General features: G+C 41.7%; 1 protein-coding gene across 2 annotated transcripts in view; it reads left to right on the plus strand.

Moving 5' to 3' along the window:
- Nucleotides 1–25359, plus strand: part of EDEM3 (ER degradation enhancing alpha-mannosidase like protein 3) — a 39965-nt gene extending 14606 nt beyond the window's left edge. Inside the window, exons 7-21 of one of the 2 annotated variants that reach the window (XM_044439172.1) lie at nt 890–1024; nt 2060–2165; nt 3352–3449; nt 5199–5324; nt 7004–7087; nt 8375–8458; nt 9633–9757; nt 10983–11148; nt 12195–12349; nt 13321–13474; nt 15049–15243; nt 16264–16429; nt 17460–17645; nt 18514–18561; nt 21595–25359. In XM_044439172.1, coding sequence (XP_044295107.1) covers nt 890–1024; nt 2060–2165; nt 3352–3449; nt 5199–5324; nt 7004–7087; nt 8375–8458; nt 9633–9757; nt 10983–11148; nt 12195–12349; nt 13321–13474; nt 15049–15243; nt 16264–16429; nt 17460–17645; nt 18514–18561; nt 21595–21971 — 2205 coding nt within the window. In that variant the 3' untranslated portion in view covers nt 21972–25359. The remainder of the gene's footprint in view (nt 1–889; nt 1025–2059; nt 2166–3351; nt 3450–5198; nt 5325–7003; nt 7088–8374; nt 8459–9632; nt 9758–10982; nt 11149–12194; nt 12350–13320; nt 13475–15048; nt 15244–16263; nt 16430–17459; nt 17646–18513; nt 18562–21594) is intronic. The other variant, XM_044439171.1, reaches the window with a different exon arrangement.
- Nucleotides 25360–26053: the final 694 nt, after the last annotated feature.

A 26053-nucleotide genomic window follows, 5' to 3' on the forward strand; every position in this document is an offset into this window, starting at 1 on the left:
AAGTGATCTATAAGAGTTCTCAGAGGTTGAATTCAGCCCTTGAGTTGAAAGAGGTTCTTCAGCCCTGTTATATAGTTAGTTAATTATAGACAGTTGATACAACACACAGTATTTCTGCTCCTAATACTAGATATTTTGTGTGTATGTAATGTTCATTTAATAGAGTGGAATAGCCAACAGTGTGGCTTAATTTCTTTTAAAAACATTTGTTTGCCGCCATTTCTTCTGCGCCCTTTACCAAATAATGTTCAAGCTCCATGATCTTGGCCTCACAGATCTCAGTTGCATTGGATCATGGCCATAGTCTGGACATTTTTTTCTAGGATTCACAAAGTTTAGTGCTGAAAGTCATTCTAAATTTTCATCTGGCAGTTTACTGCTAATGTGCACATTCCAGCACCATTCCTGGCAAAAAACTGGAAATAAAGTAAATTAAATTGCATAAAACATCCACGGGCATGCAAAGATCTAAAAATTTCTGGTAAGTGCAATGCATGTTCTGTGACATCAGTAAGGAAATGTTTCTAATGTGATAGTAGTGCAGTTGTTCAGATGCCTTTTCAGAGCTATCAGGTAATGGAAATCTTTGTTTTTAAGCTAATTTGGTAGCTAAATGGTTTTTCAGTCAATACGCATAATACAGGATCAAATTCCGGTGTTTTCCCAGTGCTTATTTACTCACTTTTCATGATGCTTTTCCTTGGCCTTTAAACTCTGTTAGAATATAACACATTTTTCTTGCCACAATGCAATGAATTTAAATTCTTGAACTTGTGTTTTATCAAGAATCAACCATTCGTTTAATCTGAATTCATAAATACTTAACTCATAAGTATATACTTTAGATAATCTGAGGAAAAATTAAAGGTTTGGGCACCTTTTCTTGTAGGTTAACTTGAAATTTGGAGTAAGAAGTCCCGAAGCACGGACGGGAACGGAGACAGACACTTGCACAGCTTGTGCTGGTACTTTGATCCTGGAGTTTGCTGCTCTCAGCCGCTTCACAGGAGCATCAATATTTGAGGTTTGCTTAATAACTAATTCATGAATTCATGTGCCACTTGTATCTTTTGTTAATGTTGACAGCAAGATAGTAAATCCCTTCTCTAGCTGGAGGTCTAGTTTTAAATGTCCTTGAAATTATCTGTTTGCAAATTGAAAAACTATGTAACAAAACAGTGTTATGTATATCATCAGTGTGGCACCTGCTACACTAAACACTGTAGCATGAGATCCGTTTGACACCAGAGATGGCAATAACAGTAGCCCTCCACCATGTTGGGCTGTCAGTCTTTCATCGGTCGCTTTTATGAGCATTCATTTACATACACACATTTGCAACAAGGGAAAACAAAGCATTTTACACGCCGGGTGCTCTGATAATGGGATGCACCCCTTGTGCCATTCCAGTGGTTTGTAGGTGAGTTTTAGTGCAGCAGTGTGGCAAATTGGCTGTAGAAATCCCCTGTTCAGATTTTGCTTCAACAATACTTAAAATTGCCTCAAGCCAGTCACTCTCTCAGTGTTAGCCCCATGATTAGCTTTGCCTGTGGATTTGTTTTGTAATGAAGTGGACGCACAAGCCATCTGCATCAGTTTCTCAACATCAGTTTATTTATTGATTTATTTAAACATGCATATGCCACGTATTTCACTCATGGCATCTCTAGGTGGCCAACAATTAAAATACATTATTAAACAATTAAACAGTGGCATACATTAATATAAAACTGGATAAAATTACATTAGAATCAATGCAAGTGGAGGGTTAAGTAGCAACTAATAAATATTAAAATGTCTTTTAAAGAGGTAGCTCTTTGCCTGACACAGAAAAGAGTATAAAGAAGGTCCCAGGTAGATCTCCTTAGGGAGAGCATTCCGAATGTGGGAAGGAGCAGCAGAAAAGGCCCTCCCCTTAGCTGCCACCCCCTCACCTCCCGAAAGGGTGGCTCACGCAAGAGGCTCCCCTGCATTGACCTTAATGGCCGGGTAGGCATATATGGGTTCAGGCACTCCATTTGATCGGTTTCTTGTTAAATGCTGCACAACTTTGTTACAGGAATATGCACGGAAGGCGCTTGATTTTCTTTGGGAGAAAAGGCAACGCAGCAGCAATTTAGTGGGAGTCACGATTAATATCCACACGGGTGACTGGGTCCGCAAAGGTAGGAAGCTGGCATGGATTGACTTATGCTGTGAAACATCCTTGCGATACCAGTAGGGATGTGTGAGGGATCCATCTGGGGTGGCAATCCACTGGGCTCCGCTTCCCAGTCTGCTTTGTGGAGCCCAGAGTCAGAGTTCCTGACGAGTGCAGCCCGCATTTCCAGGCTGCTCACTAAGACTCAAGCCCATGCACGGCTCAGGCTGTGCCTGCCCGCACACCCAAAGCCGATGTGGAAGGAGGTTACAGCAGCCTGCACAACTGGGGCTCCACAAGCATTCGTGGGCTTCTCTTCAGCTTGGCTCGCTTTGGAAGACCGGGCCGAGCACATAAGGAAGCCCACGGGCATCCTGGTGAATGGCTATTTCACTGCTGAGATGTGTCTGTTATGTATAAACTGAGCCGGATGTGATTGCTGCCTGCCGCCTGCCCCCCTCCCTGAATGCTTTCAGCCACAGCTCCTGCAAGTACAGAAAGCATACACAAGAAGCGGACCTTGTGTGCCAACAGATACAAGCGTTTTATGCGTGGCGGGGGGGGGGGGTCCCAGCACGAGTTGTATGCCGACAGAGAGTTTTATCTATACCCATATCTTTGGAAAGATTCCATAGACATGCGTATAGATAAAACTCTTTGGAAAGAATCCATACTTCAATGTGCTCAATCTGCCTTCCCGCAGCCCCTCTTATTTGATAGTTGGCTACATATGGTGCCAAAATGTTCTCTGGGTGAGTTTGCCTGCCATAATAAGTTATCCTGAGAACAAACCACTCACCCCATGCTGCTGCAGTCAGATAATCGGACCCCGCTTCCTTTGCCATAGCTTATTTCCCACATGGTCCTTCCATGTGTTCCTAAACACATCCCATTGGATTGTATGGCACAGCTTTTTTCAAACAGTAAAAACTTAGTTAAATCTATCCATCTTTCATGGATTGTCAGGTGCCAGCCCATCAGAAAGTCCTGGGTTCTCCAGGTGACTTGCAGGCGGTTGTCAAACCACATAAGGCCACCATAGCCCACCATGGTTTGGGCATCATGACAAGCCACTCTGCAACAGACTGAGACCACAACCCACCATGGCTTTTCAAATCACTTGAGCCAGGTCACAGACTCATTTCACAAAAATAGAAACAAACTGTGAAATTAAACTTAATTACATTAAAATATGTTTATTTTGATTTTAGATAGTGGAGTTGGAGCAGGAATAGATTCCTATTATGAATATTTATTAAAGGCCTATGTCTTGCTTGGAGACGACAGTTTTCTGGAAAGATTTAACACAGTGAGTAGAGCTTATATTTCTTTCTCCATGAGACTTGGATTCCTGCTATGTACTTCATAATACGTAGTAAGAAGTGTACAAAGCCTTACATCTGTTGCTGTTCACTTAATAATGTGCTGTTGCAGAATCCGAGATAGCTCTGTGGTGCTACTCCTCCATTGACTAACAAAACACAATTGTTTGATGTATTTATTTGGCATCAGAGTTAATCTCCCTCCAGACCTTAGTAATCCATAGCAAAGACTATAAAGGGATTTGCTTTGAATCTAGTTGCTGTGTTTGGACTAATAATAGAGTTCCTAACCTTAAAGTTAGCTCTATTGGAAACAGAAGGTGACAAAAGCAGTAAGTGGGTCTTTCTTACTAACATTTATAGCACAGTATATTTGCTAATCTTAGCATGTTATTGGACTTGCTTAGTTTTAACAATAATCTACTAATATAGCTATCTCCTGGGAGCAGGGGAAGACACATTTTCAGCTGAAAAGTTGCTTCATTCAGCTAAGTACAAATGTAGCAGCTTTAAAATACTTGAACAAATTCCAGCTAGTTCCAGTAATTGAACTAATTCTAAGTGGAATCCTTGGAGGGAGAATCCAAGGTGGACTGTTTGCCTTTCCCCCTGCTCCAACAGGGGAGCAGCTTTTAACCTGTTCAGGACCCCTTGTTGGCCATCGCACCCACTGACCACATCCTATTGATTCCAGTGGGAGGAAAATTAATTATACGAGCCCCACAGCTGACATAGTTTTGCTGCCCATCTGGGTCTGGTCCAGCCAATGGGCTGCACAGGTCCGGTCTTTCCCCCATCTGTTTTTGGCAAGCGCCCCCTTTGTGCAGTTAAGGTCACAGAGGTGAGGGCTGTGGAGATTTCCATTCTCTCAGTAAGGATACTTCTGAGGGCTGAGAGAGAGCTCAGTGTCTATCCTATGACACTAGGGTGCTCTACCAGGGACAATAAGGTTGCGGCCTGAAAGAATCATCTAGTAGCAGTTGTGCTAAAGTCAGAGTAACTTATTCCGGCCATTTGTGACTCAAAAATAATCATGAATGGAAGTCAAAGACATTGATGCATATAAGATGAAGTAGGTAGAGTTGTAGCAGAATTGAGATCTGGAAAGCTATACACTAAATCCTTTAAAGAGGGTTAAGAAATGCTCCTAATTGCGAAGACCAGTGACATCTGCCATAACATTTGAAGGCCCCAAACCCTGTGGGTAGGGAAACCTGCACAAGGCTTCCTCAGAGCTGCTGGTTCAAGAAGGATCTGTGTGCCTCACCCAGCTCATCTGCTCTGCCTGCTCAAGTGTTGCTATAGCGAGGTGGGATGAAACCACAAGAAAGCAGTGGTTAAGGCAGGGAGCTGTCTTGCCCGGAGCATAATAAATTCAAGTGCTGTGAACTATGGTTAAGGTGAATGAGAGGAAACCCAGAACCTTTTACAGTGTTATTCTGCTTGGGTTTTGAATGTATATCGGTCTTAATGGCTTGTGCTGCATTTAAGATGGTTGCAAAGAGACATTAGCATGCCACTTAAATTCAGTTTGAGTGTTTTCATCCCGTGTTCTTCAGCTTTGCAAGCTGGCTAAGGAGAGGTCCCTGCTAAATAAGAAGTACCAGCTGCTTTGTAGGGCACCGGTTTCTTCCGAGGCCTCTGCACCATCATTTGATGTACCGTGTTCACATTCTTTAGATGTAACTTAAACTAACTGGTTCCACCTGAGCTCACAAGGGCCTGATGTTTTCCAGCATTATGATGCCATAATGAGATACATTAGCCAGCCACCCCTTCTGCTCGATGTGCACATACACAAGCCAATGCTCAATGCCCGGACGTGGATGGATGCGTTGCTCGCATTTTTTCCAGGTTTGCAGGTAGGTTTTCTTTTTCACGTGTGGAATGTTTAACCCATCCACCCAGTGACTGATGTTCTTTTTTAAAGATTTTGTTTCAAGGCAAGTAATGGGAAGTATGGGCTTATAAAAAAACAAAGAATGATCAATTTATTTAGTTTAATCTTTCAGTCTGAAACAGGGAGCCAAGGGAAATTAGCAGAGTCTTAGGAAAGTACAGTCTTGTACTTTTTCTTTCTCTCCTGGTTGTATTAGTGTGTAATTAACACTTCATTAAATGTTGTTCTAGCCCAAACCAACCGAGACCACATGTCTTTTTCATCTTTATATTATAAAGTGTGCTGGACACCTGACGTATTTCTCATTGTGGCAGAATCCAGCCATAGCCTAGCTCACCTTCTCTAACCCGGTTCCCTTCGAATGCATTGCTTCACAACTCCCAGCACAGCCCTGCCAGCTGTTCTTTCCCTTTGCCTTCAATAAGCCACAGAATGCAGTCCGAAATTAAATGCTGCCTAGAATATTTTTGAATTCCACCATATATGGGTGTCTCTCTGTGCCCTGTGCATTCCTTTCTCCATAAATAGCCACTTCCAGTTTTCTGGTATTTGATATCATTATTTCCATTTATGATGTACCCCAAATCACCTGTCCCTGTAAAATAAATAAAAATATCGTGTTGACTTGATACGTAGGGTGCGATTCAGCTCTCGTGCCAGGGAAGTGTGCTTGTGCAGCAGGACTGGGGCTTACTGCACCTCCTCCTTGTCCTCTGATCCCCTTAGATCAACATTCCCATTGCTACTTCTACTGCAGCACATTGATACCCCAACTTTCTTCCTCTTGCAAGGAACCCAAAGTGGCATACAAGGTTCTGCTCTCCATTTGATCCTTGCAGCAACAGCTTTATGAGGTATTTAGGCTTGAGAGTCTGGCTCAAAGTCGCTCAGTGACCTTCATGGCTGAGTGCAGGTTAGAACCTGGATCTCCCAAGCCCCGGTCTAAAACTTTTAACCACGGTACCACACTTGCTCTTGTACACATTCCACATGTCTCTGAAGGATCCCCCAAGCCTCTGGGACTGATATGTCTGGGGTGTGGAAGGCTTCAGAGAGGAGGGGGAAATTCATTTCAACAGTGATTCCCTCCTCCTGGTGGAATGACAGTACTGGATAGGATATCCTATCCAGTTCTCTCTTGTATGTGGTTTTAAATTGGTATACGTTAAAAAACTATCCAGCTGCCAAACTGTATAAGCATACGTTTTGGTACCTTTTTTTTTTAAGTGGTCACATTGCTCTGTATATCTCATTGGAAAAACCACATTTGGCAGATACATTTTCAGAAAACTACCTCCTCATAGCAAGACTTAAATTAGTATTAACTGCTTTGTAACATTAAGAATATAAAAATATACAGCTTATTTGACAGACCAGTCCTACCATATTTGAGCACCAGAATTATCAGTTTTTCAGCAGAAGAACAGACATGGCATCTTCAGTAGGAGTATTGTGTTTTACCTGATTGTCTTCTGGTACTATAAAGTTTCTCTATTGTATGTTGGGGTTTGGGGGGGGGGGGGAACATTAGTTGCATTGTAGACTGGAGAAAAACCTGTCATGACCAGACAGGAAATTGTCATATCAAAATGACCTTGCTTAGACAAGATGCAAATGTTACCTGTTCTCTTTGGATTTTAGGTGCTGAAAGGTGATATTAGGCCAGCTATAGAAACTCATGAAATGCTGTATCAGGTGATAAAAAAGCATAACTTTCTTCCTGAGGTAAGACAGAAGGCATGTGTTACACATTCAATATTATCTGGGGGATGTTTATATCTGGCACTAAAGGGAGAATTGTTTTTCTTGTCAGGGATTATAATTATAATAATTATTTATTTAGAAAATTAGAAATTTTCTAAATAAAATAAATAAATAAATTATTAATGCATACACAGCTAGCAGCATGTTTTAACTGTCTTTCTACAAACCCTCGGATAGTGATGGAAACTGGGGACTAGTGCTTTCCTTCTAATTCATGTGCTTGACATTTACCTTCATGTGTATTATTGCATGTACCTGAATTCCTTAATTGTTCACACACTGCATGATAGAGTGAATCGTAACTTACACTGGAGCGGACAAGAGTAGTTTACTTCCCAATGTGGCTAAGTGGAGGAAGTAAAGACTAAAAGGGGAATCTTCTGTTGCAGATTATAGTCCAATACTACGATTAGTGGTTAGTGAACCATACAGTCTTGAATAAAAGGCAGTTTCGGATTATTTTTGTGCCTTTAAAGGGACATTTGTGGCTGCATCGTAAAGGACGTGATCTATTTTTATACAATATAGAAATATTAAATCTGGCCTTTAGTGGAATCATGCAACTATCTGATGTGTATACGTTTCTGCCATTCTTAAAACTGACCCATCTTTTTTCCCATTTAGTGCCCCAGCTTTAGTTTTCATGATATGCTACAAACCATTAGTCACTTGGGATGCTGAAAATAGCTGTATTAGTTCCGAGTATTTGCCTTACTTGACTGCTGTCTGTTACTTAAGTAGCAGAATCACAGTGGTTCTAATCATGTTACGGATTATTGGCATGTTGGTTTACATTATGTTCCACCACAACCCTCCAAGGAGTTCAAAGTGGTGTATGTGAAAGTTATCCCGTTTCTGTCCCGCGGGGAACCCCATCACCCAAGGGGGTTTTATGGTTGAGAAGTCAAGACTAACATGCTAGCATTTCATCCCGTACAGCACACTCACTTTATTACTTTCGGTGCTTGGCTAAATGTTGGAATTGGTTTACCTTGGAGGCTAGCTTTATATCCTTATACCTAAAACTGTACATTCCATGCCAGTTCATGTTACAATTTGTGGTCCCAGTAAATAGATTAAGACTTTGGAGATCTTGACTTAGGGCAACACAGCAAGTCTACAGCTAAGACAGCTATGCAAACTGCATTGCCTCCAAGCCTGTAAGAAGGGAAGAATAATTACTTCATTTTAAGTGAGAGAACTGAGGGGAAGATAATAAGTTAATGCTTTATCTCTCTTACCTTTCAGGCTTTCACAACTGATTTCCGAGTTCATTGGGCTCAGCATCCTTTACGGCCAGAATTTGCAGAGAGTACCTATTTCTTGTATAAAGTAAGACAGTCTTCTAATTCAAAGCATATTAAATCTTAGAAGATATTATTATTATTATTATTATTATTATTATTATTATTATTATTATTATAACATTTCTATGCCGCCCCTTGCCGAAACCTCGGGGCGGCTTACAACATGATAAAATACATTGAAATACAAGATAGATTTAACACTTGAAGTATTTGACGTGTCTTCTATACAGACTTCTCTCCTTGATGCTCAGATTAGATGAGGTGTTGTCACAGGAGGTGGGGATGGCCTGTAACTTAAATGGTTTTGTTGAAAGCTCTGTAACTGACTATGAGCTGTGATGGCCAAATGCAACCTTCACATTTAGAGGTAGAATTTTACCAGACCCTGGAAACAAACAGGAGAAAACAAGCATCTCCCCCGGAGAACGCTATGCTTCAGAGACCCTCAGTCTTCTCTAGCACAGCAGGCACGTTCTTCTTGTGCTGGGATCCTTACTTTGAGTCTAACCAGGTTGAAACCTCCTTACTCATGGCCAGAACTAATGTGTAAGATCTAAGGGAGCCCTCTTTGAAAGATGCTAGAAGAGTGACTGCTAGGGGAAGGGCCTTTTCAGTGGTAGCGCCCCAACTGTGGTCTCTGCTCCACAGAGAGGGGTACCTGGCATTGACCCTTTATTCATCTTGGTGCCAGGCCAACCCCTTTGTATTTGCCCAGTATTTTAATGCTTAGAATCATTTTACTACATATAATGTAGGTTGTGCTTTTATTAAAGTGCCGTTGTGGATTTTTAAATCTTTGTTATTGTTCTATCTTTTATGTCAGCTGGCTAAAGATCCTGATTGGATATAGGACAGGATATAAATATTTTAAATAAATATGCAAAATATATTGGTTCATCTGAAATATTTCTGTGAAGAGACAGGAATGGGTTAAAAAAGTTGATGTACCTGAGCACACAGTTTCACTGAGATAGGCAGTGCTTGTCCATTGAACCTTCTTGAATGCGTCCACTAAGCAATTCTCTCTAACAGTGTTCTCCAGTTAATGCAGTGAGATTGCCCTTCAAATCAAATAGTTATATTTTTAGGACTGCTTATGGCTTTAGGTCAACGACTAGTCCAGAGAGCATTAGCAGGTAAATGTATCAACAGGCAATTTATCTCCAAAAACAAATGTAAAACATCTACCTTTAAAACAGGCAACTGGCGATCCTTACTACCTGGAAGTAGGAAAAACACTAATTGAAAACTTAAATAAATATGCACGAGTACCTTGTGGATTTGCTGCCATGAAGGATGTTCGTACTGGAAGCCATGAAGACAGGTAAGTTGCTGACAAATGTTTCTAAACTCTTAAAACAGATGTCTGCAAAACCCAATTTTAAAAGTTTAATCACTTGATTAAACTTTATTTTGTCACTGATCAAGTTCTGGAACATACATATATGATTTGATGTTCATGAACTTTCTTTGCACTTATAATTTTTTACTACATAGCCTTTACTAAAACAAGAAATATTTCCTGTTTTATTTATCTATTAAAACCAAAAAGAATGGTTTAAGTAAAGACTGTACAGCAGAAAATGGAGCTGCCTGAAAACAAGGACTTGAGTCCAAAGAATCAGGAGCAGAAAGAGAAAATGTATTAGCATTGTTCTATGAACTCTTGTACCAGCTAAAAGAAGACTTCTTACAGTACATGCATTTGGAGTGCGTTATGTATGAAACACATGTAAAGAAGCAAGATAAATGTTGTAGCATATAGACTCAAGTGGACCATAAAGAGATCCCATGAGGGAACTTGTGTAAAGGAAGTCATTCTTCTAGAAATAGCTCTTCTGTGGGCAGAAAGGCATTCTGCCCATAGAAGTACACCTTTTGTTCCAAGCCTTTCTAAGTAACACAAAAAGAGGCAACTTTAGAGTAGCAAACAAATCATGAGGACATACCTAGCACAGGTAGACCAGATCATGTGGGAACAGGTGGTCCTTTACACACTGTTCTTGTCCTTATCACCACTCTGGAATGTGTGTACTTTCTCTGGGGAAAAAAAACTACACTGAAGTCTCTTTTGTTTATATTATTAATTACCAGGCTTGTTTTCATGTAACAATGACAAGGCATAGGTTAATTAACTCAGGGTGCATTCAGTGGTATTTTTAAAGATTCCATCTCCAATCACAGGTTGCCTTGTGATGTCAGAACGCAGACACTATAAATTAATCATAGGTTAAACAATCCACAGTTAATCTACTAATTTTATCTCAACTATGGGTGATTTTGACCCACAATACATCTATAGTGTCCAAGTTTGAGCATCGAATAGCAATCCCCAATCACCTCAATGGAAGGTTGAATATGTATAAAATATATCATACTTTGAATATTCAAAGTGACCACAGAAAGTTCCTTTCTATCCAAACTGGATCCTTATACCACTCGCTTTCTCAGTTCACTATTTAAAAGGTAATCCTGTCTGTCCTTTTGCTACCGCAGTGACATAAAGAAGAGAAAATAATATTCAAAGTACATTTTTCCTCTTTTTCTAGGATGGATTCTTTCTTCCTGGCTGAAATGTTCAAGTACTTATATTTACTCTTTACTGAAAAGGAAGACCTGCCTTTTGATATAGAAGGCTATATCTTTACTACAGAGGCTCATTTGCTACCTCTGTGGCTATCTACTACAAACCAAACAGGCCCTAAGAAAAATATTGTAAGTCCTGCTTTAATATCTTGAATCCTAGTCTACAGTTGAATCTATCTGAGTTGTTTAACTCCAAAATTAAAATATCCTTTCCATTATTCTTAAGATGTTACTCAAAGGTTAGTTTTGCGTGACATGACAGCTGGTCATGGCTAACTAGCCATGGTGAATTAATTATGTCCTCCAGCCTGAGGCTACTTCTTGCAGGGTGGTTTATTTTTCAACAACTCACCTGAAAGCCCATACCTTGTTCTACAGGTCGTTTGTCATATCCTCCAAATCCAGGAAAGGAGCTTCACTGTGGGTTGTGGGGTCTGGCTCGCAAGAGCAGTGATCTCCGCTGCTCTCCTTCATGTCTTCCCTGTCCCACTGCCAGTGGGCCCCTTTGTGGGTGCCCAAGCAACCGTTTGGAGTGACTGCTTCCACTTTGCCACCTGCTTTTTGGCTTCAGAAAAGTGTGCAGTTGTGTTCATCTGTTAATCGTGTCTTGGTCTTCCAATATGTCCCATCGGTATCGTCTTTCTTGGCCAATTTCTTTGTCTGTTTCAACAGTTGAAAGGAGTGGGCAACTGACTGACTACAGGAGGCTACATGTAGAAGGGCTGGTGTGATGTCGCTGTGAGACTTGGGGAGATGCAAGTTCGTGTCCCACTCAGCCTTCCCTAGACCTCCCTAGACCTCTCGTTCACTCTTCGTCTATCCTGTCTCCTAGGGTTGTTGTAGTGAGGAAAAAATGGAGCGAAGGAGGACTGTATAAGCTCCTCGGAAGGGGAGATCACGTGATGTAATAGTGATAGGCAAATTTGAACACTGTTGCCTGGCTGTCAGTTGTTGCCTGGTTTGAAAAGCAGGAGAAGAGGCAGACAAGGTACTCTGGAAGCAGGAGGATCAGGATCACCCCTTGAGCAAAGTAACGCTTTCAGAGAGTTGAAATGGTGGGGGGCATTGCGAAGTGTCGCTTTGACAAGTGAAAGCGAGCTGTTGGCTCAGTGTGGTCACCTCTGGCCACGGAACTGAGAAACAGCAAATTCTACCCGCCTTTTCTTCCTTTACAGACTACAGAGTACACAGAGCTGGATGACAGTAACTTTGACTGGACGTGCCCCAACACTCAAATCCTTTTTCCCAACGACCCCATGTATGCCCAGAGTATCAGGGAGCCTCTGAAAAATGTGGTGGACAAGAGTTGTCCTAGGGGAATTTCCAGAGCGTAAGATTAATTTGTACTTTCTCTATCCCGATTAAAAGAAAATCCAACCTTAAAAGCAGCTTTTGCTGAGCACTTGCTTTCTGCATATGTCTAAGCTAAACCACATTATCTTATTTTCACATTATATAAGAAATGGCACCTGACCCTGCTTCCTTTTGGCCTGACCAAATGTTTGTGCAGATTTAATAAGCTTATCAATAGATCTTGGTCTCAGTTAATCAAAAGCAGTTTCTGTTTGTAAGGAAAAATGTTTGTATCATTTATTATTGATTTAATCCATTGTATACCACCCAGTGGCTGGAAACAGTACCTAAACCCCCATTATTTCCTCAGTGCATCCCAAAGCTTAAAGGCTGGATTGTGGAGAGAACAAGGAGGGGGAAAGAGGGCAGGTGTTGCTGTGCTTGTTTGCATCTCTCTGCTTGCCTGCCTGCCTGCATTCACAGAGTGTCACTTATGCGGATGTCACATGCCCAGACAAGGCAATGTGCTTCAAGGGAGACATCTGGCATTGGGAATGCTGTGTGGCAGAAATGGGTGGTGGGTGGTGGTGTCTGTTGGGGCTGCCCTGCTGGGGAAACCGTCCTGGTTGAGAAAGGACCAAAGAGTGGAGAGGCAGCAGGGCTTGGAAAGCACAGGCCTGTGCTTTTCAGAAGGGTGCGTACGCTGAGGAGTAGGAATGTTTAAGAAGGTGCAGAAGGACATGACAAGAAATCTATTTCTGGACGAGGCCAAGAAAGAATTGGATTTAAGCATTTGCTTTGGCAATCAGTACAGCGAGAGAGGTGAGATTTAGAAAAGGTCCCGTGAGATTCTGCAGCACATTTTCTGTCAGCCAGCTTCCAGGAGCATTACCATCAATGTCTGGGCAATTCAGGGACCTCTTGGGATAATGTGTCTCATAATTTCAGTTATGTGCACCTCCTGCATATTGTTTAGGCACAGGTAGCAGCATTCTCTTTCTCTTGCAGGGAGGAGAGTTTGGGCAGTGGGCCAAAACCTCCTCTGAGAGCCCGGGATTTCATGGCGAGCAATCCTGAGCATTTGGAGATACTGAAGAAGATGGGGGTCAGCCTGATTCATCTCAAAGATGGAAGAGTACAGTTGGTGCAGCATGCGATCCAAGTAAGATCTTGCCCTTCGTGTGGCCCTCTGGCATGAGCAAGGGTTCCTCCCTTCATGCAGTCGAAGCCACAGACCTTTCTTGCAAAAAGTTCTTCATTGACCCAAGAGTTTCCAGAAGCACAAACACCCAGAAGGGATCTCTGAGCATGCAGACAGTGGTTTGTGGGACCCAATCTAGTATTCACCACCAGGAGCGCTCCTTATGATCATGCCTGGGCCCCATGCCTTTTTTTTTTCTATTTATATCCTGCCTTTTTCCTACAAAGGGCTCAAGGCAGCTTACATCTCCTCCTCCATCTTATCCCCACAACAGCAATCCTGTGAGGTAGGTTGGGCTGAGAGTCTGTGACTGGCCCAAAGTCACCCAGTTGGCTCCATGGCCGGGCGGGGACTAGAACCCAGATCGCCTGAGTCCCAGTCCCATGCTCTTAACCACTACACCACACTGGCTCTCAGAAGACGAGTGTGTCTCCTCACCGCATGCCGCTCCTCAAGAGCCCAGCCTGTCTCGTCTGTCTCTGCAAAACTGTTTTGCTCCAGATCACCTCCCGCCAGCTGTACGTCTTGGTTATTCACAGAGCAGCTGAGGAGTCTGGCCTTGAGATAAACACCTCCTCCTCTCTCATCTCAATGTCTGGAATTGGTCCTTGCTCCAGGCTCCTCACCCCTGCTCTTCCCTTTCCTCCACATCAGCATGGTATGGGAATGCAACTGCCCCTCTCAACCGCCTCACCCTCCCCTCTTTTACATAGCATTCATTCTGGACAGGTGTGGGGTGATTCCACCACTCTTAAAACTGGGGTACACAAGCGGTGATTTTCAACTGCTATCTGTCCGTAGGTCTTTGCAGCAGTTGGACAACACCATCTTATGTTTTGAGTCTGTATAAATTTGAGGTAATCCAGGTGGTCTATTCAAACATGTTTAGATGTCTGGGGACAGATGGGTTTTGTTTTGTTTCCTTTTCTTTTTTTCAAAAAAGATTGGTTGACAGCATATGTTGAAGCTGAACGCAGTAGGTTTCATATGTGTGGTCCAATGTGAGGTGGGGAGGGGAATACCAGGGCCTTTTTTGGTGGTGGCACTGTAATTTGTTCCCAGGGAGGTACATTCCTCCTTTTTTGTAGCTTGCTAGCATTGAGTAGAACTGTTAAGTTTTTGGTTTTTGTTAATGTTGTTGCTTTCATTTCAGAGGGCATTGCTGGTCCTCTGAACTCTTTTACTGGGCATTTGCTCCTTTCTGCTTGTGATTTGCTCATTTTTGTTTAATGGTTTTGCTTTAGTATGCATTTGGGTTTTTAAAGTGAAAACTCCCTTGAGGAGCTTCATCCCACAAAACATGGGATATTAATATCTTGATGCATTAGCACATGTCCATTAAGACACTTATGTCTTTTTAATGAATAGCTATTCCCCAAACACAAGTAGCTATCAAGAAGTTCAGAACAACTAATTACCAAGTTTCCTCAAAGATAGCCTACCATATTTTGTCTGCAATGTTAGAGTGAAAAACACATAACATCTGGAACATGCTAATGAGCGTATGTGGACTCTCCTGCTCGACTCTTCACTAGGCAGCAAGTTCGCTGGACGCTGAAGACGGCTTACGGTTCATGCAAGAAATGATTGAGCTCTCCAGTCAGCAGCAGAAGGAACAGCAGCTGCCTCCTCGTGCCGTTCAGATTGTTTCTCACCCATTCTTTGGCAGAGTGGTCTTGACCGCTGGACCAGCACAATTTGGAACAGATCTATCCAAACACAAGTCGGGGGTGCGTAGGCCTTTGTGCCATTTTTATATCTTTAGATCACCCAGTTTTTATTGCTGTGTGGAAGTGAAAGTGTGCTGGGAAAGTAGTCGTGTTTAGGACTGAAGAAGTCATGTATAGGAGTCAGTGCACCTACAGCAGCAGTTCACCTACAAGCTCTCTAGGTCAAGAAAGCAATCCAAACTATGGGTGAAAGGGGAAGAGCAGTTCCAGTGTCTGACTTAATGGTGCAAGAAAGGAAGCGAGAGATCTTGCTTGCAGTCAGTGGCACATGGACACTTTATACAGTTTGCTTCGTCCTCCAGCTCTTCTGTTTTATTTAGCCATGTAAATAAACGTGTCTCAATCTTGGATCCACCCAGCAGCTGTTAACAAGGTCATAATCAATGGCAAAAGCTGTTTATTTTTTAACTTTATGGGTTGGGTAGTTAAAACTAGGAGTAGATGATGCTGTCCAACTTGGTTATGCTTGCACAGCTTTTGGTTTGTGAAACCTCATTACTAAGGTAATTCATATCTATTGATATTAGATATCAGTATTGATTCAGGAAGGGGAAGTTAGGTACATTTGCATTAAGAGGCAAACAACATTAATTCCTAGCCAGCCTTAGTTAAAACTCATACAATAGCTCAAGGCATTTAAATTTGTTTAGACTATTTAGGTTAGCAGCCCATATGAGAGCCAGTTTTTTATTTTAAATAAATTGTGTAAAGTTTAGCCACTTTAAAAAATGCAACAAGGTTTCTGTCAGTACTCTAAATTAGCATGAAAAGTGCAAGTAGTGAAATGAGCTCATTGTAAAATAATGTCTGTACTAAAGTTGCTGGCCGTAGTTGAATGCAGTGCTGAAGTTGCTTGATTTCAGTGAGTTTAGGTGTAGTTACCGATGGGCTGAGTCGTGATAGACAGGCAGATTCCGTAACATGCAGTTCATATGTTTTACCGGGGTGGGGTGGTGGTGGTGATGCATGCCTTCTGCAGACTACCATCTTGTGTGCTGAAGCCTCTCATCTCTTCAACAGACAAGAGGATTTGTTGCAGTCAGTAAGCCATATAATGGATGCTCTGAAATCACCAATCCGGAAGCACTGAAGGAGAAAATTGCTTTGATGCAAAGAGGGCAGTGCATGTTTGCTGAAAAGGCACGGAATATCCAAAAAGCAGGGGCCATAGGCGGCATCGTTATCGGTAAATATGGCAAAAGTTCTACAAAGATATTGTGGTCAGTTGCACGATATTTCAGTCATTAACGCACATATGCATTATGTACTCCCATAGTTTTAAACTTAATGGTGCAGATTATAGCTCCGCCACTTCCAGTGGACAACAGATCATTTAGTATTTGAACAGACAGGAATATAATTTACATTGGAATTCCACTGAAGCTTTTGATGAAATAGTCGACAATGGGGTTATTTTTAAAGACTGACAGGGCAACAGATGATCTGCTGGGGAAAAAAACAAGCTTAAATACTAAACTGATGTCATAGCTCGTTGGATCTTAGTGTGCATGCACACAAATGGGTGGGTAGGTAGTTATCAAAGTATATAAAAGGTCTTAACTGGGCCTTACAGCTTTTTTATTTTTGCTGTGCATCACAAATTAGAGTTTCATTATCCTTCCTCTGCCATTTGTTGGGAATTTAGGATTAACTGCTTAAATTTATGAAATCCACAAAATCATCACTTCTGTCTATAGTCATATTCTAGATTCCTTTTTAATAGTGTCTGAATGTTCTGCCTGTCTTTCAGGCTGCTGCTATGGCTAGTTGCAACAGAGACAAGTCTTTTAGAACACCTGCTGGCGAATAATAGAAGCAAAGAAGGGGGTACTTAATCTGTGGTTCGCTAGCCTATGTGCCATGTGTGAATTACCTGCTTTCCGTAATCAGTTTCCCATCAGCTTGATCATAGGTTGTTCTTTGATACCTAAAACTGGTTTTCAGCAGATTCAATAACCCAGAGTTACCCTACAGTTACATTCTTAGCTTAACCTTGGCTTATTTAAACTGTAAGCAGCCTGTGAAACGGCTGATCAGAGATTAATTATGCAAAGCAGAAGGGCTTGTGTGCACCATGCAAGCCTGGAAATTAATGGGCTTATTCAATCACCCCGAAACAAGCCTCTGTTATTGGAGAAGTAAAACGTTCAGTGGCTATTTGGGTAGAAGGGATGTAATAGTGAAAACACTGTTTATTCTGACTGTGTGCTGTCTAGATGACAATGAAGGAAGCAGCAGTGATACGGCCCCTCTGTTCCAAATGGCGGGAGATGGGAAGAATACAGACGACATCACCATCCCCATGCTGTTCCTGTTCAACAAGGAAGGCAGCATTATCCTTGACGCCATCCAGGAGTATGAGGCGGTAGAAGTGCTGCTGTCAGACAAAGCAAAAGACAGAGGTAAGAGGGAAACTGTGGAGCAAAACTGAGAAGTAGCCCTTTCTCCCATGAATGTGCACTCTAAATTCCAGCTGTTCTGGAGAGTATAGAAAAGGGGAAGAAAGAGGCATGGGCAGTGGTGTCTTGGGACAGTTAGTAGTAAATACTCCAGCTTCTTTCAAATTAGCAGGATTTAAAAGGATGTCTCAGTTTCTCAAGTGAATTGTTTTGCTGCGTGGCAGAAACATTGTCTAAACTATTTCAGGCATACTAGGCAAGTTCAGGCAATCGTATATCCACTTTATATGAGCAAAACGTTTGGCTAAGCGTACACTCTCCCTCTCTCTCTTTCTCATTATACTGTACTTGCTGACTTGTTTAACCCAAAAATTGCTGGGAATGAACACATCTATGATTTAGATTTTCAACTCGCTCATGTATTATTTTGAAAAGTGAACCCCAAAATTTACTCTGCACTAAAGCAGAGTACTACTGATTGCGTGGGAGAGTTTTAAGTATGAACTTAAATCTCTCCCAGTGAAGCCAACTGGACATGCAGGTCGAACCTGAGTTGGATTGCGGCCTTGTCATGCCAGTTTTTGCATTTAAATAGCTGTGAATCCTTTCTGGTTCTAGGCAGCTGCAGCTGTGTTGGCAATGCTTTTTAAAACTGACAGGCTTTCTTCTAAAATACTTCCATTCAGACCACAGGTTTCTGTATCCTGAATTGAATTCCATGATAAATACAACCCCCCTCAGTTTTGTTTTGTTTTCCTGAAAGCAGCCATTACTTTAATGAATTAATTACGATGTGTACAGCAGTGGATCTGTGGGTTTGAAATGCTCACGTGCTTTTTCCCTTCTCTCTGTGCTATCCCTGGAATGTCAGCAACTATATTTAAAGATAAAATGATTCCAAACTACATTATTGATAGCAGTAAGTATCAAACATCTGTATGCCTTTGCAAAGGGTTTTTAAAAAGACGTTTATCTTTTAACTGGGGTATTTATTTATTTTTTGTACTACATTGTATCAATTGACCAGAATGACCTCAAATAGGAAGCTGTTGACATGTCAGTCCCACAAATGTCTACGGTTGGTAGTTCTAGAGCCTGGTAGATTTTCTTGAGTACCTTGAACCCTTCGGGTCCCTCAGGGACACCTGTCCAGCTGATCCTCTTCTTTCAGAAGGTGGCTGTGCCACTGCTCAGGTGCCAGGTGCACCCAGTTTGTGTGGAGCCAGAACAGCCCTGTGAAGTCTGTATTGCTCATGGATTCCTGTGCAGGCAACTCTGTGGGAGTTTTTCCTGAAGTTAAGAAGTTTTCAGCATTACTCAGATAGACTTACAATCTTGTTTTGCATTGAGCAACTTCTGCTTTGGAGAGAGAGAGAGAGGTGCTTCAATTGTATAAAAATTAGTTTCTGGTGTGGTATACATGCTTAGACTAAGAAAAAAAGACTGTATGCAAATTTAGGTCTACTGGTCGGCTCTGTCTGTGGACCAGGCAGAGTACTGGTGGCAGATTCTGTTTATCGACTGTAGCAACCAGAATGACCAATAGCACCAAACCTGCAATAAGCTGAAAGTATCATAGGGAAGCCAATTATGACTTCACTGATTAATGGCACTGTTACTTGAAAAAAGCGTTAAAAAGAGGGAAGGAAATAAAGATTGAAACTCCAGAGTCATGCTGTATTTCCAGATGGGACCAAAATTACAGAAGTTTTGAAAACACCATCCAAACACTTCCTTAGTTTAGTCCATAGACATTTTCACATACAGTATATCACAGAAGTGAGTACACCCCTCACATTTTGTAAATATTTTATTATATCTTTTCATGTGACAACCCTGAAGAAATGACACTTTGCTACAATGTAAAGTAGTGAGTTGTATAACAGTGTAAATTTGCTGTCCCCCTCAAAATAACACACAGCCATCAATGTCTAAACTGCTGGCAACAAAAGTGAGTACACCCCTAAGTGAAACTGTCCAAATTGGGCATTATTAGCCATTTTCCCTCCCCGGTGTCATGTGACTCATTAGTGTTACAAGGTCTCAGGTGTGAATGAGGAGCAGGTGTGTTAAATTTGGTGTTATCGCTCTCACTGTCTCATACTGGTCACTGGAAATTCAACATGGCACTTCATGGCAAAGAACTCTCTGAGGATCTGAAAAAAAGAATTGTTGCTCTACATAAAGTTGGCCTAGGCTATAAGAAGATTGCCAAGACCCTGAAACTGAGCTGCAGCACGGTGGCAAAGACCACACAGCGGTTTAACAGGACAGGTTCCACTCAGAACAGGCCTCGCCATGGTCAACCAAAGAAGTTGAGTGCATGTGCTGCCAGCAAAGAGGTTGGCTTTGGGAAATAGACGTATGAGTGCTGCCAGCATTGCTGCAGAGGTTGAAGGGGTGGTGGGTCAGCCTGTCAGTGCCCAGACCATACACCACACACTGCATCAAATTGGTCTGCAGGGCTGTTGTCCCAGAAGGAAGCCTCTTCTAAAGATGATGCACAAGAAAGCCCGTGAACAGTTTGCTGAAGACAAGCAGACTAAGGACATGGATTACTGGAACCATGTCTTGTGGTCTGATGAGACCAAGATAAACTTATTTGGTTCAGATGGTGTCAAGCGTGTGTGGCGACAACCAGGTGAGGAGTACAAAGACAAGTGTGTCTTGCCTACAGTCAAGCATGGTGGTGGGAGTGTCATGGTCTGGGGCTGCATGAGTGCTGCCGGCACTGGGGAGCTGCAGTTCATTGAGGGAACCATGAATGCCAACATGTACTGTGACACACTGAAGCAGAGCATGATCCCCTCCCTTCGGAGACTGGGCCGCAGGGCAGTATTCCAACATGATAACGACCCAAAACACACCTCCAAGACGACCACTGCCTTGCTAAAGAAGCTGAGGGTAAAGGTGATGTCTCCAGACTTAAACCCTATCGAGCATCTGTGGGGCATCCTGAAACGGAAGGTGGGGGAGCGCAAGGTCTCTAACATCCACCAGCTCCGTGATGTCATCATGGAGGAGTAGTGGAAGAGGACTCCAGTGGCAACCTGTGAAGCTCTGGTGAACTCCATGCCCAAGAGGGTTAAGGCAGTGCTGGAAAATAATGGTGGCCACACAAAATATTGACCCTTTGGGCCCAATTTGGACAGTTTCATTTAGGGGTGTACTCACTTTTGTTGCCAGTGGTTTAGACATTGATGGCTGTGTGTTGAGTTATTTTGAAGAGACAGCAAATTTACACTGTTACACAAGCGGTATACTCACTAATTTACATTGTAGCAAAGTGTCATTTCTTCAGGGTTGTCACATGAAAAGATATAATAAAATATTTACAAAATGTGAGGGGTGTACTCACTTCTGTGATATACTGTATCAATACATGAATCCACTGGTCAAATGAACACTGACACGAGGATCTACTGGTATATATTGGCAGGGTCATTCTTTTGCTATTCTTTTCTCATCTCTGTTTTTATAGTCTGTTTTTAGCTGTTTAAAACTTTAAAACTTTTTTCCTGATTCTATGATACAGGTATTGTATGTTTAACATCTGTTTTTATGGACTGTGTAAACCATCCAGCAATTTCCAGCTGTGGGGTGGTACAGAAGTTTTTAAAAAATGTAAAATAAATAGAACAGATCATGTAATACAACAGATGATAAGATGAATTAAGAATGACTATACAGACGCATAACAGAATTAGCAGCCTATTTTACATTATAAATAGTATGCGCACCCTTTATCTTCCAATAACAGTTACTGACAGTTGCCATTAATTAATTATGATCATCTCTTAATAGCCTCAGCCAAATACCTGGCCGATGGATGTGTTTCAGCCTTGTTTATTGTGAGCCAATATGAAACACAGAATCCAGGCTTCTCTTCAATTAGCAAAGTGAGGGTTTTGGGAATAATATTTCTTTCTTCCTATCTTGTTCTCTTTCTAAGATTTGGAAATGGAAAGCATGGATCAAAAGTCATCTGATAACGATTCTCATAACCAGAGGTCAGAAGAGATCTCAACAGATTTGAACTTGATCAGTGAAGAACCTGAAGGAGAAGGAGGTTTAAATGCACTCACAGAGCTGGATGGCAGTCATGTTTCTCCTGCAAACCAGGATTCTTGTATACCTAAACTCCAAGAAAGTAGTAGTAGCAGTCAGACATCGGAGCTGGAAAATCACCCGAAGGAACAATCAGAGATTGAGATGGATTCCAGTCCGAGTAATAGCTGGGATAATAAAGGCCAGTCTATGGAATCAATCTTAGCAGATTGGAATGAAGATATAGAAGCATTTGAAATGATGGAAAAGGACGAATTATAACTTCAAGTGACTCGTGTGGGACTGCTCAACCGTGAACTTCGTGGAGGCCCTGAGATCTGAAAAATGAAAGAATTGTTCAGTATTGTGGCAAACAGCCAGGTTTTATGGCAAAAGCCAGCATGTGTTATAACGTGTATTGCTGTTTCCTTTTGTTTTCCCTGTTTCTAAAAATGGGAATGTGCAATCGACCCGTTTATAGGGTTCCTTTGCATGGTGCTGTAACACAGGAGGCTCATTCAGGGAACGAGTTGGATTCCTCCTGCGTTCCAGGTTCTTGTGGGTTAGCTTGCCTTAGTCTGAGGAGGCCAAGACGAATGCGATGGGATTGATCCTCGCTGCGTCAGGGTGGCCAGCAGGCGCATCGAGTCTTGGCAAGTGGAAGACCACGGGCTGGGCTGTTGCAACGATACTGTTTGACGGGTCAGTACTGGCACCCAGGCCTTTATAGCCAAATGGCTGAAGGTACTTCAGGCTGTTGTGCCTTGGCTCTGAGGGCCGAACAGCAGCAGCTGCGATTTGTCCTTTGCCACTTAATATGGTAAGTGCGTTGTAACTCCTCAATTGCTTCTTCCACTTCTTACGTTGAGGAATGACCAAGACAACTTGGATTCCCCCCCCCCCAATGTTCCTCATTCAAGCCAAGATAGTTTATAAACCAAAGGTAATGGGCACTATTGGTGAGAAGGAAAAAGCAAAAGGTTTGAAAGGTTAATTAATTAATTAAAATCACAGAAGAATCTGGAACTGGAATCTGAGTAACAGGGCAAGACCTCTTCTCTACACTCCCCTCACTTTCATTTTGAATCTTCCACATCAAATGGTGAGCTTAAAATAAGCAGAAACTGCCACTTTTTGGAAAATGTACTAAATCTCTTAAAACTAAGGTGGAATTTGTTTGGTTTTGTGACTCATCCAGTGGAGTCATCCTTACATTGATACCGTCTCTATTCCAGTAGACAACTTAAAATTTCTAGTGTTTTTCCATTGGGCAAAAAGGCCAGTATCTTAACTAGAGACAGTATGTCCACAGCAGAGGATGAAGTCAATGAAAGACTGGCATCATGTGTACATTCTCTTTAAATTGTAGTAGAAGGTCTAGTATATACGAGAGCAATCATGTTTTGCAAACGTCTGAAGTTGAAACTGAGGATAATCTTCTAAAAACCCAACCTCCCACTCCAAGAGTAATACAAGCAAGACTGTCATACACTACTTCTTTATATCCAGTCTTCATTACTTTCATCTTGTTAGTTTTGATTTCTGCCTAGTTTTTTAAAAATTATTTTTTTATTTTATTTGCTTTTAAGAAACTTCAAGAAACTGCACTCAGTTCAGCCACTTTATAACTGACTTTTGTTGGAGAATTAATAATAAAATGTCTGTCACAACGAGGTGCAGAGTTGTGTGTGCGGGAAGGGTCCAGTTGCACACTGCAATGGTACCTGGAAAGGGGGATCTTGTCAGAGGAGGTCAGGTCATCTCAAGATGGAGCAGAGGCCATGTTTTTAAAAGGCATCAGCAGCAACCCTTAGCGCGGCACCAGCCTTCCCAGCAGAAGAGAATGGCAACTATTAGTTTCTCAGTATGCAAATAAAGCGAGCGGTAGGTGGGGTATCCCCAGCCTTGTTTTCCACTCTGCGTCTCCGTTGAACTGGCTTAGCTCCCTCCCTCCTGTTTTCTAGATTGTTTCTTGGTCAAACGGTGTGACACAAGTTGTTAGAAGTTGTCTGTTTCTGTGTTTATCCTTCATGTATGTATATACAGAGAAAGAGTCAGCGAGTCAGTTATATGTGTTTGCAGTCTGAACAGTGGAAAGGTCCTAATACAAAAAGCCAGAAAGTGCAAAAAGCACCTTCCAATGTACAGGCCTTGGCATTTTTCTAAGAATATCCTAGCTGGGTGAAAATGTGATTGTGCAGAAACTGAGTGAAAACCATGGTGGTAAATCTTAGCAGGCTAATAAATAATAAGTGTCCTTTAACTTTTTCCCCAAATGTTTTTATTTGCACATGAAGTATTAGAAGTGGGGCTTTCAACTTTTGGGTGAAGTATCTCGCATTGAGTTGTCTTTAGGCTTAGGTCTTGATTGTTGGAGGGCGGAATATTTCTTCAGGGATTCTGAATGGAGTCTTAGCTCAAGTGTCCTTTGGTAACTTTGGCCCTCATCCAGAGGAGAATGTGTGTTTGGTTGTGCCCAGAAAAGAGTTTTAGCAGTTTGGGGCCAAGCCTACAGAATGCACTAAATTTAAGCTAGAATTGTAAAAAGTAAATGGATATTCTGCATGTCACGAGTACTAGTGCCACTGATTAAAAATAAACAACCCCCCCCCCCACATCTTTATATGAACTCTGATCTAGAATAACTTACCAATCAAACTGTAATTTTCACTAGCCCTTCAGTATAAATTGCTCATTCTGGGTTTCTGGTAAATCGATTCTTTAGTCATTGTATTTTCATGAAACATTTTGAACAGAAATATTCCTGCTTCATACAGCAACCACTAAATTTTCATTTTCTCCTACAAATTATTTATTAAGAGTTTGCACTACCTGTTACTACTTGTACATAGTTTGTAACATGGATTTTAGGTTGTGTCTGACATTAAACATCTGCAAATGGATTGAGTTTTCTTTATTGATTCAGGGAATATTGAAAGACTCCCTTGCCATTAGAAAGGAGCATCTGAAAGGTGGTCGTCTACCTCAGATATAAGTTGCCCTTTTTATATATATATATATCTTAGTTTTTCATCACAGCCATAAGTGTGTTGGACAATAAGAGGTGTACATGTTATCAACTTGATTTGAAAAAATGCTTTTTGGAGAGAGGTTACTTACAAATTACGAATTTCTTCATATCATAACAGAAGCCCTTTTTGGACAAGCATTCCTGTACCTATTAGGAGAATTGTGTATGTCTTAAGTTCACACATGCCTCCATTCTTTAGGAGAAGGTAAAGCGGAGTTGGCACAAGAGCAGATGCATCTTGACTCAGGATCTTCTCGAAGCTGTTTCTCTTGTACCTTTAGCAGGTTCAACAGAGATCCAAAGGATGGTATTACCTTACAGGCAGGACAGTAGAGGAAACATTCTATGAATGCAAACCATACATCCAGATTTTATAAGACTTTTTACCAGCCCAATTTACAGCCATATATTTTCTTATGATGTAATTTATGAAAAGTCTCAAGGGGTGCTTTATCAGTACTGTAGTTGGGTTGTACTGTCTGGTGATTTTAGGTGTATCCAATATTCCCAAGGGCAACTATGTACTGTGATAAAAGTCTGAGCTCAATGTGTACATAATCTTTGTACATAAAATTGTGTATTTGATTATAATTGCTGATTGTAAAGATTTAATAAAACATGTAAATATTCTGGTCAAAATGCTAATTTTATTTGTCTATGGAGAATGACTGAGGTGGACAAGCAAGCTTTGTTGTTCCTGAGTTCCCTGCCTCACCCCATCCTGGGAGATTAATCTTCCTACTGATAAATTAATCCAAAATATTAAGAATGCACTCTGCCTTTGAAAGTTAAGTCTATAATCAGAGGTCGCAATCAGAAACCAGTGCACTCCCATCAAGGGCAAACTTGGCATGATCTAAGAGGCTGCCACAAAGGAAACTTTGCTCAACAACTTGTGCTCCGGAGGAAGAAGATTGCACTTCTTGGTGTTTCGCTCTGGTCTGCTTTCCTCAAACCTCTCAAATCCTATTAACTCTCTGCCAGGCCACAATAAACGCTGTGTGTCAGCCTGATGCAAGGGTGCCACAAGAGTGAACTGTACTTCAGTTGGCTGAAAACCTCCAAAGCTGTTTGAAATTCAGCTTTGCTTGTTAAAGAAAGCAGGGCTCATACAGCATTTACAGGTAAATGGAAGTAGACATTTCGGTAAGTGCCTAAGTAGAAAAAGTTTCCTCAAGAATGCTTTCCCATGCTGCCAGAAAAGATCCTCTTGGAAGGAAGCCAAATCCTTGGTCCAAGTCATTTTGGAGGCCCGCTGAAGAGCACCCAAGTGTTCCTATCAGCAGCCATTCCAACAGTAGAGATGAGAAGGAGCTGCAGAAGCAGTCCAGCC

This window comes from Varanus komodoensis, unplaced genomic scaffold, assembly GCF_004798865.1.
Source record: "Varanus komodoensis strain SLA01 unplaced genomic scaffold, ASM479886v1 scaffold34_1, whole genome shotgun sequence".
Lineage (NCBI taxonomy): Eukaryota > Metazoa > Chordata > Lepidosauria > Squamata > Varanidae > Varanus > Varanus komodoensis.